General features: G+C 42.1%; 1 protein-coding gene across 19 annotated transcripts in view; it reads right to left on the bottom strand.

Moving 5' to 3' along the window:
* epb41l2 (erythrocyte membrane protein band 4.1-like 2) overlaps positions 1-14,159 on the bottom strand; it is a 57,412-nt gene that overhangs the window by 6,233 nt on the left and 37,020 nt on the right. For 4 of the 19 annotated variants that reach the window (XM_086189347.1, XM_086189345.1, XM_086189351.1 and 1 more), the window contains exons 15-22: positions 10,683-10,733; positions 10,458-10,490; positions 7,105-7,272; positions 5,487-5,672; positions 3,111-3,167; positions 2,087-2,722; positions 886-1,014; positions 107-205 (exon numbers count right to left, since the gene is read on the bottom strand). In XM_086189347.1, the coding sequence (XP_086045473.1) occupies positions 107-205; positions 886-1,014; positions 2,087-2,722; positions 3,111-3,167; positions 5,487-5,672; positions 7,105-7,272; positions 10,458-10,490; positions 10,683-10,733 (1,359 nt within the window). Of the gene's footprint in view, positions 1-106; positions 206-885; positions 1,015-2,086; positions 2,723-3,110; positions 3,168-5,486; positions 5,673-7,104; positions 7,273-9,597; positions 9,658-10,457; positions 10,491-10,682; positions 13,473-14,159 lie in introns of those variants that run through there. The other 15 variants (XM_086189358.1, XM_086189349.1, XM_086189348.1 and 12 more) reach the window with 15 other exon arrangements.

The raw sequence follows: 14,159 nt of genomic DNA, 5'->3' as shown, positions 1-14,159 counted from the left end.
TGTCCGAAACACTTGGATGTAAGCCCTACTAATGTGATCGATTGTGCTCAACAGTAAATGTTTCATGGTGCTTTCGTGACAAAAAGAGGTGCGCTGTTGTCTGTACCTTGGTAATGTGTGTGGTGGTTGTAGTGCACAGAGATTCCGAAGTGATTGTCTGAGCAGTCATCAGCACTCCAGGCTCTCCATCGCCGTTACCATCCAACTGATAGTGGGGTGGGGGTGGGGGTGAGGCAAAGGATTCAAAGTTTTTTGTTAGACGTTTAAAATAAGGTATTCTGTCCTGAAATTCAAATTATCTGATTATTTAAAAAAAAAAAAAAAGTTAATAGAAAAAGCAAAAAAAAAAAGAATCTTGGCAGATTGTGTTGCCAGAAAGGAAGTTTTTTTTTCAAATCTTCTGCAGTACATGCAGGAGTAACATCACGTTTCCACACACAAAGATGTGGAGTTGCTAACTAAGTGTCGTGTATGAGGCACACCTCAGACAAGTGATAGGAATGAAAGCTGGGGAGAATGTCGTCTGTTTTTCACCACGTGGCTGTGCGTACTATGCACAAGGAACACTGTAAAGATGGCAATAGCCTGCTAGCTCAGTTGTAGCCTGTTAGCATGGTTTTGTTAGCACACTGTACACAGTCCGGCATTGGTATCCAAAAAAAAAACAAAACAAAACAAAACCTTTTTTTTCCAATGCACTTTGGGTAAAAAGAAGACTTAATATAAACACAAACAAATCAAACATCAGTGTATTATATGGGACTTGAGATTTATGTACGTGGGAACAACGTACAATAGCTGTAACACAGTGAATAAACTGAAACAGACGGTCAACTAACAAAAGACACCATGTGGTTTGAATTGTAACTGCCCTGAAATGTGCACCTGTGCGGCTTCGTATGTGATGGTCTTGGTTTCCGTATGTACGATGGGTACTTCTTTTGTTGCTATCTCAGTTTTCTGGGCTGCAAACGTGTCTGATATAGTCACCATTTCTGTCTTTACCACAGGTGGCTGGGAGGAAGAGGAGAGATAAGCAAGGGACGGTTAATATGTTAAACCTGAGACAGTTAAGGAAACACAAGGAAATACTTGCTGTGGATGCCCCCCCCCCCCAAAAAAAATCATTTCCTGTTCAATAAATATGTTGTTGCAACTAAATTAGCAGCTTAAGTCATGTTTGTTGTATTGAAGGGGAAATGATTCAGCTGTTCCAAACACACACACACACACACACACAACTGTACAAACATGCACATAAATTCAGCATGAAAACAAGAGTTTCCCCGACTCATGCAAGGCAACATCATGAAACAAAACAGATCTACTTGATGCAAAATAAAAGCAACAACTACAACAGCAGCGCGACTATGAAAATATCGCTGAACTGGACGTGCAGCACAGCACACAAACATGCATTAAACATGAGCCAATGCAGCACGCGACACCAGGTACGACCGGCAAACAAAACCAGCGCTTGAAATGTAAACAACATGCAAAGAGGACACTGAGTGGGTGGGCATTTCCAAAGTGGTTGGCAATGATGATTTCCACATTACAGACCAGTTGAACGCTAAGAGGAAGAGAAGCATCACTGCCAAACACATGGAGGACACACAAGTACGCACAGCAAATGTGAAATATACAGCATGCAGGGCAAGTATTTGCCATGAAGAAAAAAAAAAAAACTTAAAAAGCATCATGCATTTCACGCTTGTGCCCCATTTACTTCACGACACACAGAGACACTGCAGTGATGACGAAAGCAACAGCACCACATGACAGTATGTGGGGTCGACTGGGTGTGAAGGTGGTGGGGAGTATGTCAACACATTATCATGAACATCAGACTACAGAAATCAATTATGTGAGGGATGATAATTTGATTGTTTCTTGACAGCTGTGTTCTGGTTTGATTTTGGGCTGCTGACGAGTGTGAGGATGTACATGGGGCTTAAATAATCACGCAAGCAGGAAGGAAACCGGCACTGTGGAAAGGAGGAAGGAGAAACAAGTGGGTGTCTACAGCTGGTAGGAGGGATCAACACCCAGGGAAGCTCTGCAGGTGGCCCAGCGAAGACTTTACCTCAGAGCAACAAATAACCTGTGGCCGTGGCTCTGCTTCAACCAGTGAGGCTTCTCCATTCATTTTAGGCTCCTCCTCCTCCCCCTCTGCCGGAGCGACTGGCCCGGTCACATGTTCCTCAAGTAGTGGGACTCCGTTCGGAGCTTCGTCAGGTGTCATCATCGGATCGTCTGTACTGTCTTCAGTCACGTTTTCTTTCTCAGACTCAGTGTTTTTCTTCTTCTCTTCCTCTGGATCTGTCCTGGACTCCTCCCCCTCTTGACAGGCAACTTCTGCAGGCTGGCTTACTTCAGCAGCAGCAGCAGTAGAAGAAGAATCTTGAGCTGACGTGACTGGCTCAGCCATCTTATTCTCCTGCTCCTCTTCCTCTTCTTTCTCCTCTGGTATTTGGGTATGAGAGATGGATACAGGAACATTCGGGTGATACTCTGCCTCGTCCTCACTCTCGCTTTCAGATGAAATGCTCTCCTGCTTCCTGGCCTGTGCTCCCTCTTCAAGTTTCACTTCCTGTTGTGTTGTTTCCTGCTCTGAAGAGGGGCAAGCAGGGGAACTTGCAGTAACTGTGACAAGTCCAGGTTTGGTTGCTTTGGAAACCTCTTGGACGACAATGGTTTCTTCAATTTCAACCTCGGTTGTCTATACACGCACACACACACACATACATACACGCACACACACACACGCATGTACACAAAGAAGTGCACAGACGCATGCACACACGAGGAAGTGCACACACAAACGCATGGGGACAAAAACAAAAAAGCAAAAACATGATCATTGAACATAAAATTGAAAAGAAAAATCAACTGAGATTAAGTTAAGAGCCGATGAAAACACGGAATAAAAAGATGATCAACTGTTGTGAGGGAGGCAAAATGAGAACGTGAGAAGAGAACAAGAAGTGAAGAGTTGACATTTCAATCTGCAGTCGAAAAGCAAAAGAACGTATGAAGGAAAAGATGGATGAGATGAGTCATGCATGAAGGGACGGCTGGATGAAGTAAAAGAGTAAAGTTAGGACCACCTTTCCAGGTTCTTTGGTGTCAGTGTTATCAGCAGCAGCTGCTTCCGTTTGGGGCATCTGCACGACAGACAGGTTACCATGACAACCATACACTAGAAGTTACACAGTTTAATTGTTTCTATCACAGCATTATTGTGGTTATCACAGCATGGGGGGGGGGGGGGGGGGGTTGTTCAGGAGCTTCCTCTTCTCAGCATCTCTTATTCTCCGTCCTGAGGAAGTGAACATGCACCATCATTATAGAGGTGAAATCATCCACTACTGAGGACATCAAAGCAGGCATTTAAAGAGAGGGCAGATGAAAGGAGGAGAGGAAATGAAAAGATGAATGACAGTAAATATCCCATCGGACATTAACCAGGACATCGGAGTCAGCAGTGTCTCTGACATGTTGACGGCCATTAAAAATGTCCCAACAAATATGCATTTTTAAATCCTTGATTATTCAAGCAAATATAAACATGTTCTATTATTAAAGTACGAACTGCTGCTTCAATATTTACTGATTAGTTTTTTTTTTCTCCCCTGAGGATTAGCGCCGCACAAATAATCACGACACGAGCTTGTGCAATTATATAACCACACAAAAAAAAAACCCTCAATGACTGTTTTGAACGGAATTGGAAAATGATTTTTTTTTTCTAAAAAGCTATTTTTTTTGTTATTGCTTTTATAATTTAGAAAACTTTAATAAAGTAAAACACTGCTAATACAGGAAAAAAAACATCTTTGTTTATGTAAACGCATTTTTATACTTGTTTTAATTTGTCTGTTTAAGTTGATAAATACTTATTTCAAATTGTTTTTTTCTTGACAATCAAGCCACGAGTTTAAAGATTATTCTATTGGAATATTGTACACAATAATGGCAAAATGACTTTATTCACCAAATCGTGCAGGGCTAGTGAATGCAACAGGGAATTGACCTGCCACTCTCTCTCTCTCTCTCTCTTTCACACACACACACACACACACACGCAGGCCATCGTGAAACAAAGAGATGACATGCGCAGCTGTTAGTGGGCTTCAATGCATCATGCTGCTCATTGTTGCATCCACAGTTCATTCACAATGAATGAATGGTCACAACACTAAATACGGATTTCTACCATTCATCCAGCATCCACAGCAGCCCCCATCTATTGTGGGGTGTCAACAGAGCTGGCAAGCATCATTAGTTAACTGAAGCATTACAGGAAGTCAGTTTACTTTCCACGGAGTGGATTTAAAGAGCAGGTACAGGGTTGACAAATTCTTGGACAGGTTTTTATGAACTGGGATGTTAATTCGGAACACGCAAAAACCATGACAACTGGAGTGAATAATGAAGAAAGTTAGTTTTGTCAAGGTTCATATTTACTCGCGCTGGCCAAATCTTTTCTTTTTTTTTTTTAAACTTGCCATCACTCAAAACATTTTCTATCATTCATTGGCAACATTCACTTATGTATTACTCAGGCCACAGTTATACAGTGTGTAACAAGAGCACCAGGCAACTTTTTCATCTGCTTCCACCGATGTCTTACAAAGCTACTGACTGAGCATCTTTAATCGCCAGTTCTTCTTCTCGTAACTTCTGCCTGGCTGTATTAACTCTCAACTCACAAGCTAAAGTCAAAGGGAAGTAATCGCTTGCAATACTTACACCACACTATTTTTTTTTTTTCAATTGATCAAAATTATTCGATATGTAGTCGACCCTTTTTTTTTTTTTCCCCAATAGAAGATCCGTGATTTTCCTCATCTTTGAGGAAATTTTCAGGAACATATATTCTCTGAAAATATGTCTGTCCATTATAAACAAAGAAAAATCCATGTTAAAATGTACCATAATAGATTTAACTTAAACTGGTGACACGTTACATTGTTTGATACGACATCAACATGTATTTAAGATCATCAGTATTAACCAAGTGATTTTTCACAGTCAATCACAACTGAGCTCTAATATGCGGGTATTTTTGATTCCAATTTGTGTGACATTTCCAGAATTTTCTGGATTCATCTATTTGTTTACTTGTCAAAATCCTTTCCAGGCTATTTTCTGATTCCATAACTCTTCCAGGTTCCGCATAGCCTTATGAACCCGTGCGTGCTCAATTCTCTTCTTTCTCCGCTTGCTCTACGTTGTCGTTTTGGCAAGAATTTACATCTCAGTCGAAGCTGTCCAAAGCATGTCAACTTTTGAGTCTTTACTGCAATGGGGAAAAAAAAGAAAAAGAAAAGGCTGACAGGAACCATTCAGGGGCCAGATTTGTAGCGCCTGGTGAGCCTGCAGGCCTTTATTGAAACAACTGCCTGAGTGATAAAATGGCAGATGCAAGTTTAGGAGGAAAGTAAACTGACTCATAAATGTTCAGCAGTAGCAAGAAGCACCTCAGCAGTAGTTGGGGAAATAAGAAGCTCTTGTGCTGCAGCAGTATGACCCACAGCAGTGGAAGGAGCTGATGGGGTAAGACCACCATCTAGTGTTGATTCAGGAGTATTGCAGGGAGCCTCCACAGCCAAAGAAAGGCCAGCATGTCTACTTAATAGAACGGAGGCTATCTCCTCTTCAAGGCTCTACAGCAACATACACACACCACCAACACACACACACACACACACAGGAGTCAACATTTAGCCTCAGAGAAGAAAGAAATACATCAGATCTATAGAGCATTAACATAAGACGTAAAAACATACACATAAAGAATGGAACAAATAAAGACCAGCCATGCTTTGCACAGCACTGCAGAATGATTTTGTAGTAAACAAGAAAACTATGGAGACTAAAGGAAGAAAACAATAAAATAAATGAAGTGAGCACTGCAGAGAAGAGACAATAAATGCCATATGCTGAAAGAAGTGCCATGGGAGTCCTGCTGAAAAGAAGATGTTGGAGCAGTGCTCGAGGAACCGGTTAGTTTTGAGAGTCCTACTGATGAAGAAGATCACATTAAATTATCAAATAATCCATATGCATCGGATGACAAAAACTGAAAACCAAATCACGGTGAAGCATCAAACGATTACAGAGAGAGGAGCCATGTCTGACATAACGTTTATATTTTGGAATGTGAGAAAATGTGCCTTTTTGAGAGTGCGTCCAATCAGTGTTGATGGTGAATGAAGTTCATTCCTCAATCGCTTGCTGTATGGACTCAGAGAGTTGGTCTGGTCAGCATATCCTCGCTTGCACGGCATAAAACGGTTCGCTATGAGTGCTCAAATATTCTACTATTCGACCAGGAAAAAAATACAACAAAAACATAAATTCAACTGGACATATCATTCATTGTGCACAGCTGCAACTACAGACGGAGGAAGGAATAGACATAACCGACCATGATTGCCAGCAGATGCTACGTATGGTGGTTTTGTGCTCAGACAAGTATTACAGGGACAGAACAGAACATCATCAAGAATTTGCTGAAGTTATCTGCTGTCGGAGCCCTGGAAGAAGCCAGGCAAACCACAGAGATGTGCTGTTTCTGGCTGGGTTTACCCACATTGGCTCATACAGTTGCATTCCTACCGCTTTATATCCTGGCTTGAATAACTATATTTGAGTAGCCAAAACAGCCATGACAGCATAACTTTGCTCCTCGTTCATAACATCCTCTACACTCATATTTTGGGATGTCATCTGGTTTTGAGTGGCTGCACACAAACCAGGCGATGCTACGAAGAGGCGGAGACTGAAGTCAAAGTTGGAAAAGCCTTTTAATAAAGGCAGAAGTGTCAAAAGCTGAGCGGCAATTTCTCAGTAAATACAGCACGCGCTGAGGAATTTATAGCTTCAACTGACAACCATCAAAACTAGTTGGACAAGTGCAGAACATTTCCCTTTCAAGTTAAAAGATACTCAGACTACAGAGGAGTCATCGTCAATCAGGCACACCCTCAGTGAAAAGTCTAGTCGATTTTCCAGTTCATTAGAACATTTCCCTTGTTTGCAGCTAAACTCTCTTGTAACTGAGCTGCAGAAACACAAGCGTCCAATCAGACGTACCACTTGTTGCTGTTGAACACGTATCGTTGTAGCAGGAGAGGAGGTGAGACGCTTCTCCCACTGGTTGGGCTGCGGAGGAGAGGGAGGTGGCGCTTCCATAAAAGAGCGCTTTAGCTCGCTAATGCTAGCTTGGTGTTTCAGAACCTCGTCTTGGGTCTTATCATGGTCCTAGTGGGGATTGGAGGGACAAGGGAAGAGTAAATGATGAGGGAGGGGCAGAGGGAAGATGAGATGAGTATGGATAAATGAGGGGATGACAATGGGGGGGTGGCAGGATGGGAATAAGGAAGGGCAGATGAGAGGAGATGGACAAGGGACAACCAAGGGAAAACACACCAGTACAATGAGTATGAAAGGGTGGGACGGTATAGTAAACAAGCGATGTAATGGAAGAAAGACAAGAGGAAGGGAGGGAGGGAGGGAGGGAGGGAGGGAGGAGGTGGGGTAACAAGAGAGGTAGGTGAAAAAATTTGGTTCAACAGGTCACAGGAACATTAGTCTGTCAGGATCTCAAGATGGATGCCATGCCTCACTGGAGCCTCATTTTGATTTGGAATAAATCTTATTTGTGTGTGTGTGTGTGTGTGTGTGTGTGTGTGTGTGTGTGTGTGTGTGTGTGTGTGTGTGATTATAATCAGGCTAGAGTGAAACAGGGCCCCTCCACCTTGTTGAGGAGATTTTCTTGCATTGGCCAGGAGCAGCAGGGCAGGCTGCAGACCATGGAGCTGATAGTGATGATCAGTGGAACAGCCGATAAGCACTGGGGGCATCCCCGGTGTAACATGGCTGCCGAAACAAATCACTCCCATCGTAAAGAACTCAAGCTGCGACACTCGCTGTATTTCTAAAACAGCTGGTATGTCTTTAGTTTCACTCAACACTTGACAAGACAATGACTTAGATTAACATCAACAAAGGATTGAAATGAAACCTCATTGTTACAGAGGCAATGATTCAGCTCATTTTTTTTCCTTTTAAAACAACAGAACTGAATCCATTTGTGTCCGTGATCCTGTGGTTTAAATGATCAAAATGAACTTGATGAAGCTCATAATATCAAATATACCCCAACATTGAGGACAATGCTTCTAGAGTGTATTCTGAGCTGAAACGCATCCCTAACACATTTCTAATTCTGAGTTGGTATCTTTTGTGTTCGCCTTTGAATTAAGTATGTTCATTTTTTGAAGCCTGTTTTCTCAACCCATCAGTGTTGTGTTCTATTTCCTCCTTTCTTTTTTTTTTAAATTTAGCTGATAAATTCATCCTAAAAGAAATATTAGAGAAATAGAGTGACGAGATAAAGGAGAATATCTGTGTATTGAGGCGGAAGATCAGAGATGGAAGTATCTGGAGCACATTTTCACCTTTTGAATCCAAGTTAAATATCCCTCAGCTCGGAATCTATCAGTTGTTTTACAGGCTCCTGCACTAGCAGAGATAACACAACATTATCAGCTCCATGTTGCATGAGAAGATATATTGTTGTTGTTTTAGCGTGTTAAAAAAAAAAACACACACACACACAAACACACACACACACACACACATCACACCACGGCAGCAGCCAATCACCCCAAAACAGGAGGAAAGGTCCTTGTATGGGTAAGGAGTTAGTTGGGTTAGACGGAGCTGCCTGGCAATGATCAAACTCTTCAACTGATAAAGTATGGATAAAAAACAGTCTCCAAAAAAAAAAAAAAGGAAGAAGCATTCAACATGCACAGAGCATGCATAAAAATCGCCAAAGGCATGTTCACACTGCTGACCCCATTCACAAAGCAGCCATTGTAGCACCTAGCCTGGGAAACTACTTGGAACAGTCAGTTCACAGTGTTGTGTCCCAAAATTCACATCATAAATATTTAGCACTGTCCAGATTCAGCTCCGGAAAAAAGATCCGATTGACAAAAGCAGATGTTCTGATGGTTTATCCTGTTTGGTGTTGCATTCAAGGTTCTTTTTTTTTCTTTTTGTTTTTTTTAATTTGAGACCAAACCGAATACACAAATAAAATAATCAACAGGAGGAATTTGAATATGTTAACAAACTGAAAACATTTTAAGCAACATAAGCATTAAACTCACACTTCTAGCTAGGAAGTGAATGAAAACAAAAATTTGGGGCTCTTATGGGGCTATTATGGTTTCTGTGTCCTCAGTAGATCTTCCAATAAATATTTTCTATATATAAATATATATTTGTATAAATACTATATGATCAAATGGCCATCAAGTTTCTCAGCTGTTTCAGTGGCTGCCATGTGAATTAGGACAATAAGCATTTGCAACATTTTTCATACCAAATCATGTTCAATAATACGAGAAATACAGAGGGAAATCATTGAGTGAATCACACACAAGCATGCACACTGAGCCTGAGAGTGCGAGAGGGCAGCGGCCTTGTACAGAGGAAGTTGTAGTTCTGATGGCGTCAGAGTACACAGAAACATGTAGTTCTTATTTTCAGCCATCAGACGACGCCAGTACCAACCTCTAACATTAAATTACTGTGCCTCACATAAATATTGTCCCCATGCACTCTCATTGGACTCTGGAAGGCGGACATACAGCACAAAAATGAAATAGAGAAAATGACTTTAAGTGAGTAAAATCGTGATATAAATAAAGTATGACACTTCAGTAGATGAAATTAAACACATTTTTTGCTAATTCAAAAAAAATAAAATAAGGAAATAGATGCAATTAAGAACACCAAATATAAGCAAACAATACAAAAGATCTAAAAATGTATAAAAACCAGAAAAAAGTACAACAAAATAAAGAAAATAGAACAAAAACCTCTGAAAATGGTAAAAATTGAATAAATGTAATGAAATTCAGACTGTGCTGATGGCTAGAAACTGACTGTAGGCACAAATCAACAGTCTTGCTCTTAGTTTTCGACTTGAAAGGCACTGGCACTCTTATCTGTGTGAAATTCAAAGCATTCAAAACATCACAACACCAAAGCACCAAAGCATTTACACAAATAAAATATCCCCATGAACCTTCAGCAAAACCAGGCTAACACAGATATGCAGCCAGAAATGAGCAGCGGTGTGAACCCATCAGCCACAGCAGAGCAAACCAAAGTGACGGTTTTAGGTGAAAGTGCCCTTTGGGATCAGTTTTTATTGTCAGGCTCAATCTGCAACCTGCTGATTACAATCAATAATATTAGATTTGTTGTTCGCTAAATTCCATACTGGGTTGTTCTTAATTCAAATACTTAAACTGATCCATCACTTCAGGGCAACTTCACACCGAAAAGTTCGAATCATTCCAACCAACATAGTCCAAGCAAATGATTGGCAGACCACATCAATATATAATCAATAACAATGTGTGAACCTGAGAGAGGTCAACCTCACTGGGTCCATGTGACTGTGGGCGGGGTCGGGGAGAGAGTAAGGACAGGTTAGGTCTCCTGCGTGTTTCCTCCACAAGAGCCATTTTCACTCAATATTCACAGACAGCTTTACATGGTCTTCTATTTCTTAATAAAGCAACGATGCTCTTTATTTTTTCCCTGAAAAAATTTGCAAAGCATGCTGGGTAAAGACTGACCCTACAGACCTGGGTGGGCGTGGCTTCCACGGTGCCAGGGCTTAAGTCCACCTCCTTAACCTTGTGTTGTAGTCATGTAGATGGTAGGTGACAAAAATGAGGAGGGCACCAAGAAAGAAAACAAGTGAAATGGATGATGGGAAAAGCTACTTTCTTCCTCAGAACTGTTGCTGAGGGGGAGTCATGTGACTGCTGGAGCAAACGAGTGAAATATGATGGTCGATGAGACAGGGAGGCTGCTGCAGGATGAGAAAAGACCACGCTGTTCCTTTCAGAAAAACAACTTAACGTGTACACGATCCTGCTCTGGAAAAGAAGACGCCGCTTCTACAGGCACGTCAACTGTATTGTGCTTTGAAAACAACGTCAGGGGGCTCACTGTGAGGCAACTGAAATGAAACAGCTGGTTTTTTTTAGATCCACAGAAGCTTCCAAATAGTCAAGATTTGCATATACAGCTTAATTCACTCCATGTGCACATGAAACATTCACTACAAAGGCTGCGCCCTACTATAGATGATAGTGAACAAAGGTCGGGGGAGGAGGGGCAGGGCTTAGGGAGCGTAAAGGATTGAGGTAATTGTCACACTCTTTCTTCTTAACATTCTTTAATATATACAGTTTATATTGATTAGGATTTAAGAGCTAGAGGTTGCAGGGTGATCTATCCTAAGCTTTTATCAATATGTACAGGGATCTAATCCATAATAAATATTCAGTTCAGGGCTGTATATGCCAGACTTGTCTGGATCAGCTCGGATTTGGCTGGACGATGGTTCGACCAATGTGAAAGCTGCATTCTTACAGAAACTCTCCCTTACTGATGGACAAATTCGCAGCAAACTCGCTGCTAGCCGAGGCCGTTAACATTAGTATGGCTACGCTAGCAGCGAGCGCTGGCTCAATGATTTCTCCAAGAACAAATTACACAGTCACAGAGGAAACCTCCACCCAGAAAAGACCTGGGACAGCAGGGACTCGAACCTGGGATGGTTTTGCTGTTAGGCAACCATGCAAAAATGTACACGTAGTACAACAATACCAGCAGTATTCCTTGCCTCTATTTCAGAGGAAAATACACGCAGATTCCTGCAAGGACAAATAAACACAAATTCCTCTGCAGCCAAACTCAAGCAAAGCTGAGCTTCCTGATTTCTCAGGGGTTTCGCCACTGTTTTTTCGAATAATCAAATAATCGAGTAATTTGTTTGTTTTATTTTGAACGTTAATGTCATCATTTCATCTCAATTAGTGATGTTTTGATATTCATCAAATCACAAGGGATGCCTTTCGAAGAATGAAAAACACACTGGTTGAGCCAAACCTTATTAGGCATTATGTTAATCTGTCTTTGTGTCTTCAATCCCGTAACTCTCCATAAATTATCTACACAGTATTTAAATCTATTATCATACACTTTGTTTCGATATCTTTTACAACTAAATCTTAGCCTTATTATTAATATATTTATTCTTATACTTTTCTTTACAACTTCTTAATCTCATCTGTTAAACTGTTCTTTATTATTAACGATATAAGCAAGGTGGCAGAGAGAGGGAAGACAAATCGAGGTAAAGCTGATGGCCACATGGCGGGGGGGGGGGGGTGTGAAACTCACACAGAAGAAGAGGGGATGAAAGTGGGGGTTTACGCAGCAGGATCGCACATCTCTTGTGTGCGGGTAGCACTTGTGTGAGTGAGGTGCCTGCTGTGCGGAGGTGTGTGTGTCGGCGTGAGAAGAGAAGCTGGCTTGAGAATACCCGAGTTGAACAGATCCTCTGACTGACCACTTTCAGTGAGAACAGCTGGCAAGACTGCCTTTCGTTGAATGGAGATCAAATTCTCCAGGTAATATAGGGTCAGGCCGAGGGGTGTGGCTAAAATCAGGGCTAACATCAACGACTGACTCGCTGTTAGCATCACAAGCAATAGGAAGATGACCAACAGGCAGGGCAGGAGCAAAGGAGAAGGCTTTAAGAGGTAGTGGTGCAAAGATGCTCGAGAGCACGAAGAAAGAGTCCAGAGAGACAACGGAGACGGGACAGAGAAGGGCAAAGAGGAGAGAGAGGCAGGAGAGAAAATGGCCGAAAAGGAAGAGACAACAGAGGGATATATTAGAGAGGGAATCAAAGGTGGTTGTCTTGGGGGCGGAGCAAGCACAGGAAGCAGGAATTTAGGCCGTAGATGGCAGGTGACGACAGCCACAGACCGAATCAATTTTGATGCCAAACTGCGAACAATTTGGCGTGAGCTTGACACGGCCGTTTGGGAAACAATACATTCACAGGCACTGGCAGTGAAAATCTTTAATTTGCCTGCTGATGTGGAAATGAGCTTGGACACAGTGACGGGAAAAATGCCCAGTTTCTTTGTCAGTCCCGAAAATAGCTTTGAGGGTTGACATTTGACTCCATTCTTTCCCATCATGGAGAGAAAGCTGAGGATGAGAGAAACATATTTGACCACGCCCCTCAGAGAGTACCAATGCCACCACTTTGGTAGTCCAGACAATTCTCTGGTTTCAGTTTCCTCCTGCACGTCCAGCAGCTCTAACGTGTGTGTTTGTGTGCAGTTTGTGACTGAGGAAGAGGATGGAGGGTTTTGTGGAATGTAACCGAGCTCAGCTAACTGCTGCTCGGAGACAGAGACGGCATGTGAGGCAGTCGTGTCGTCGATTTGGTCGTCATCTTCAGAGATGTCCGACAAGCAGCGCTCGAGCTCGGAGATGGAGTCGAGTGAAGGGGGGATAGAGGAGAGGGAGGATGAGGAAGAGAAGGAGAGAGGAAACATGAAGATTGACTGATGGGGGAGGGTCGAAGAAGAACCACGCACATACAGTGGAGGAGCAAGCAAAATAAAACCCAATTAAAAGTCGACGTGATGTGCCATAAAATCATTTTCAGGGAACAATGTTAAAAATAAGAGCATGCAAAAGGAGGAATGTGAAAAGAAAGGAAGTGAAGGAAAAAAGAGAGGGAAAGAGACATTACATTAGTAGGTGAATCACAAGATCACAACAGGTCAAGCATAGCAGGGCAGAATATAGTGTGCGCAGAAAAAGTGTCAGAAGGGTGTCACCGGTGAACCAAGGCTGCGAGACCAAGTGCTGGGGTGTGAGCAAGGGTTAGGAGGAGAGAAAGGGACAGTGAAAGAGGAGGCATGCATAATCTCCAGTAATAATTTATATTTCAGTATGGGGCACAGACTGGTTGCATTTGACGACAGCAGGACAGCAGAGTGATGCTGAGAAATATGTGTCGGACTCTAAACTGCACCGCAAGAGCTAAAAAAAAAAAACCTAAAGAAAATCATTAATATGAGCACAGCCGCAGTAAACAAGGACAGTCTTGTTAGTCTGGATTACTCTCTGATAAACAGATTATAAAACAAATGTGTGACTGCTTCTGTTGTGCTCCACCTAATGGAGGCAAGGTTAAAAAGTCATGTGGAAACCAACGTGAAGGTATGGGAGGAGGATTTTTTTTT

This window comes from Aulostomus chinensis, chromosome 20 (genome assembly GCF_037954235.1).
Source record: "Aulostomus chinensis isolate RoL2024-O1b breed Wild chromosome 20, RoL_Achi_v1.0, whole genome shotgun sequence".
Classification (NCBI taxonomy): Eukaryota; Metazoa; Chordata; class Actinopteri; order Syngnathiformes; family Aulostomidae; genus Aulostomus; species Aulostomus chinensis.
This window is presented reverse-complemented; position numbering and strand designations above follow the sequence as displayed.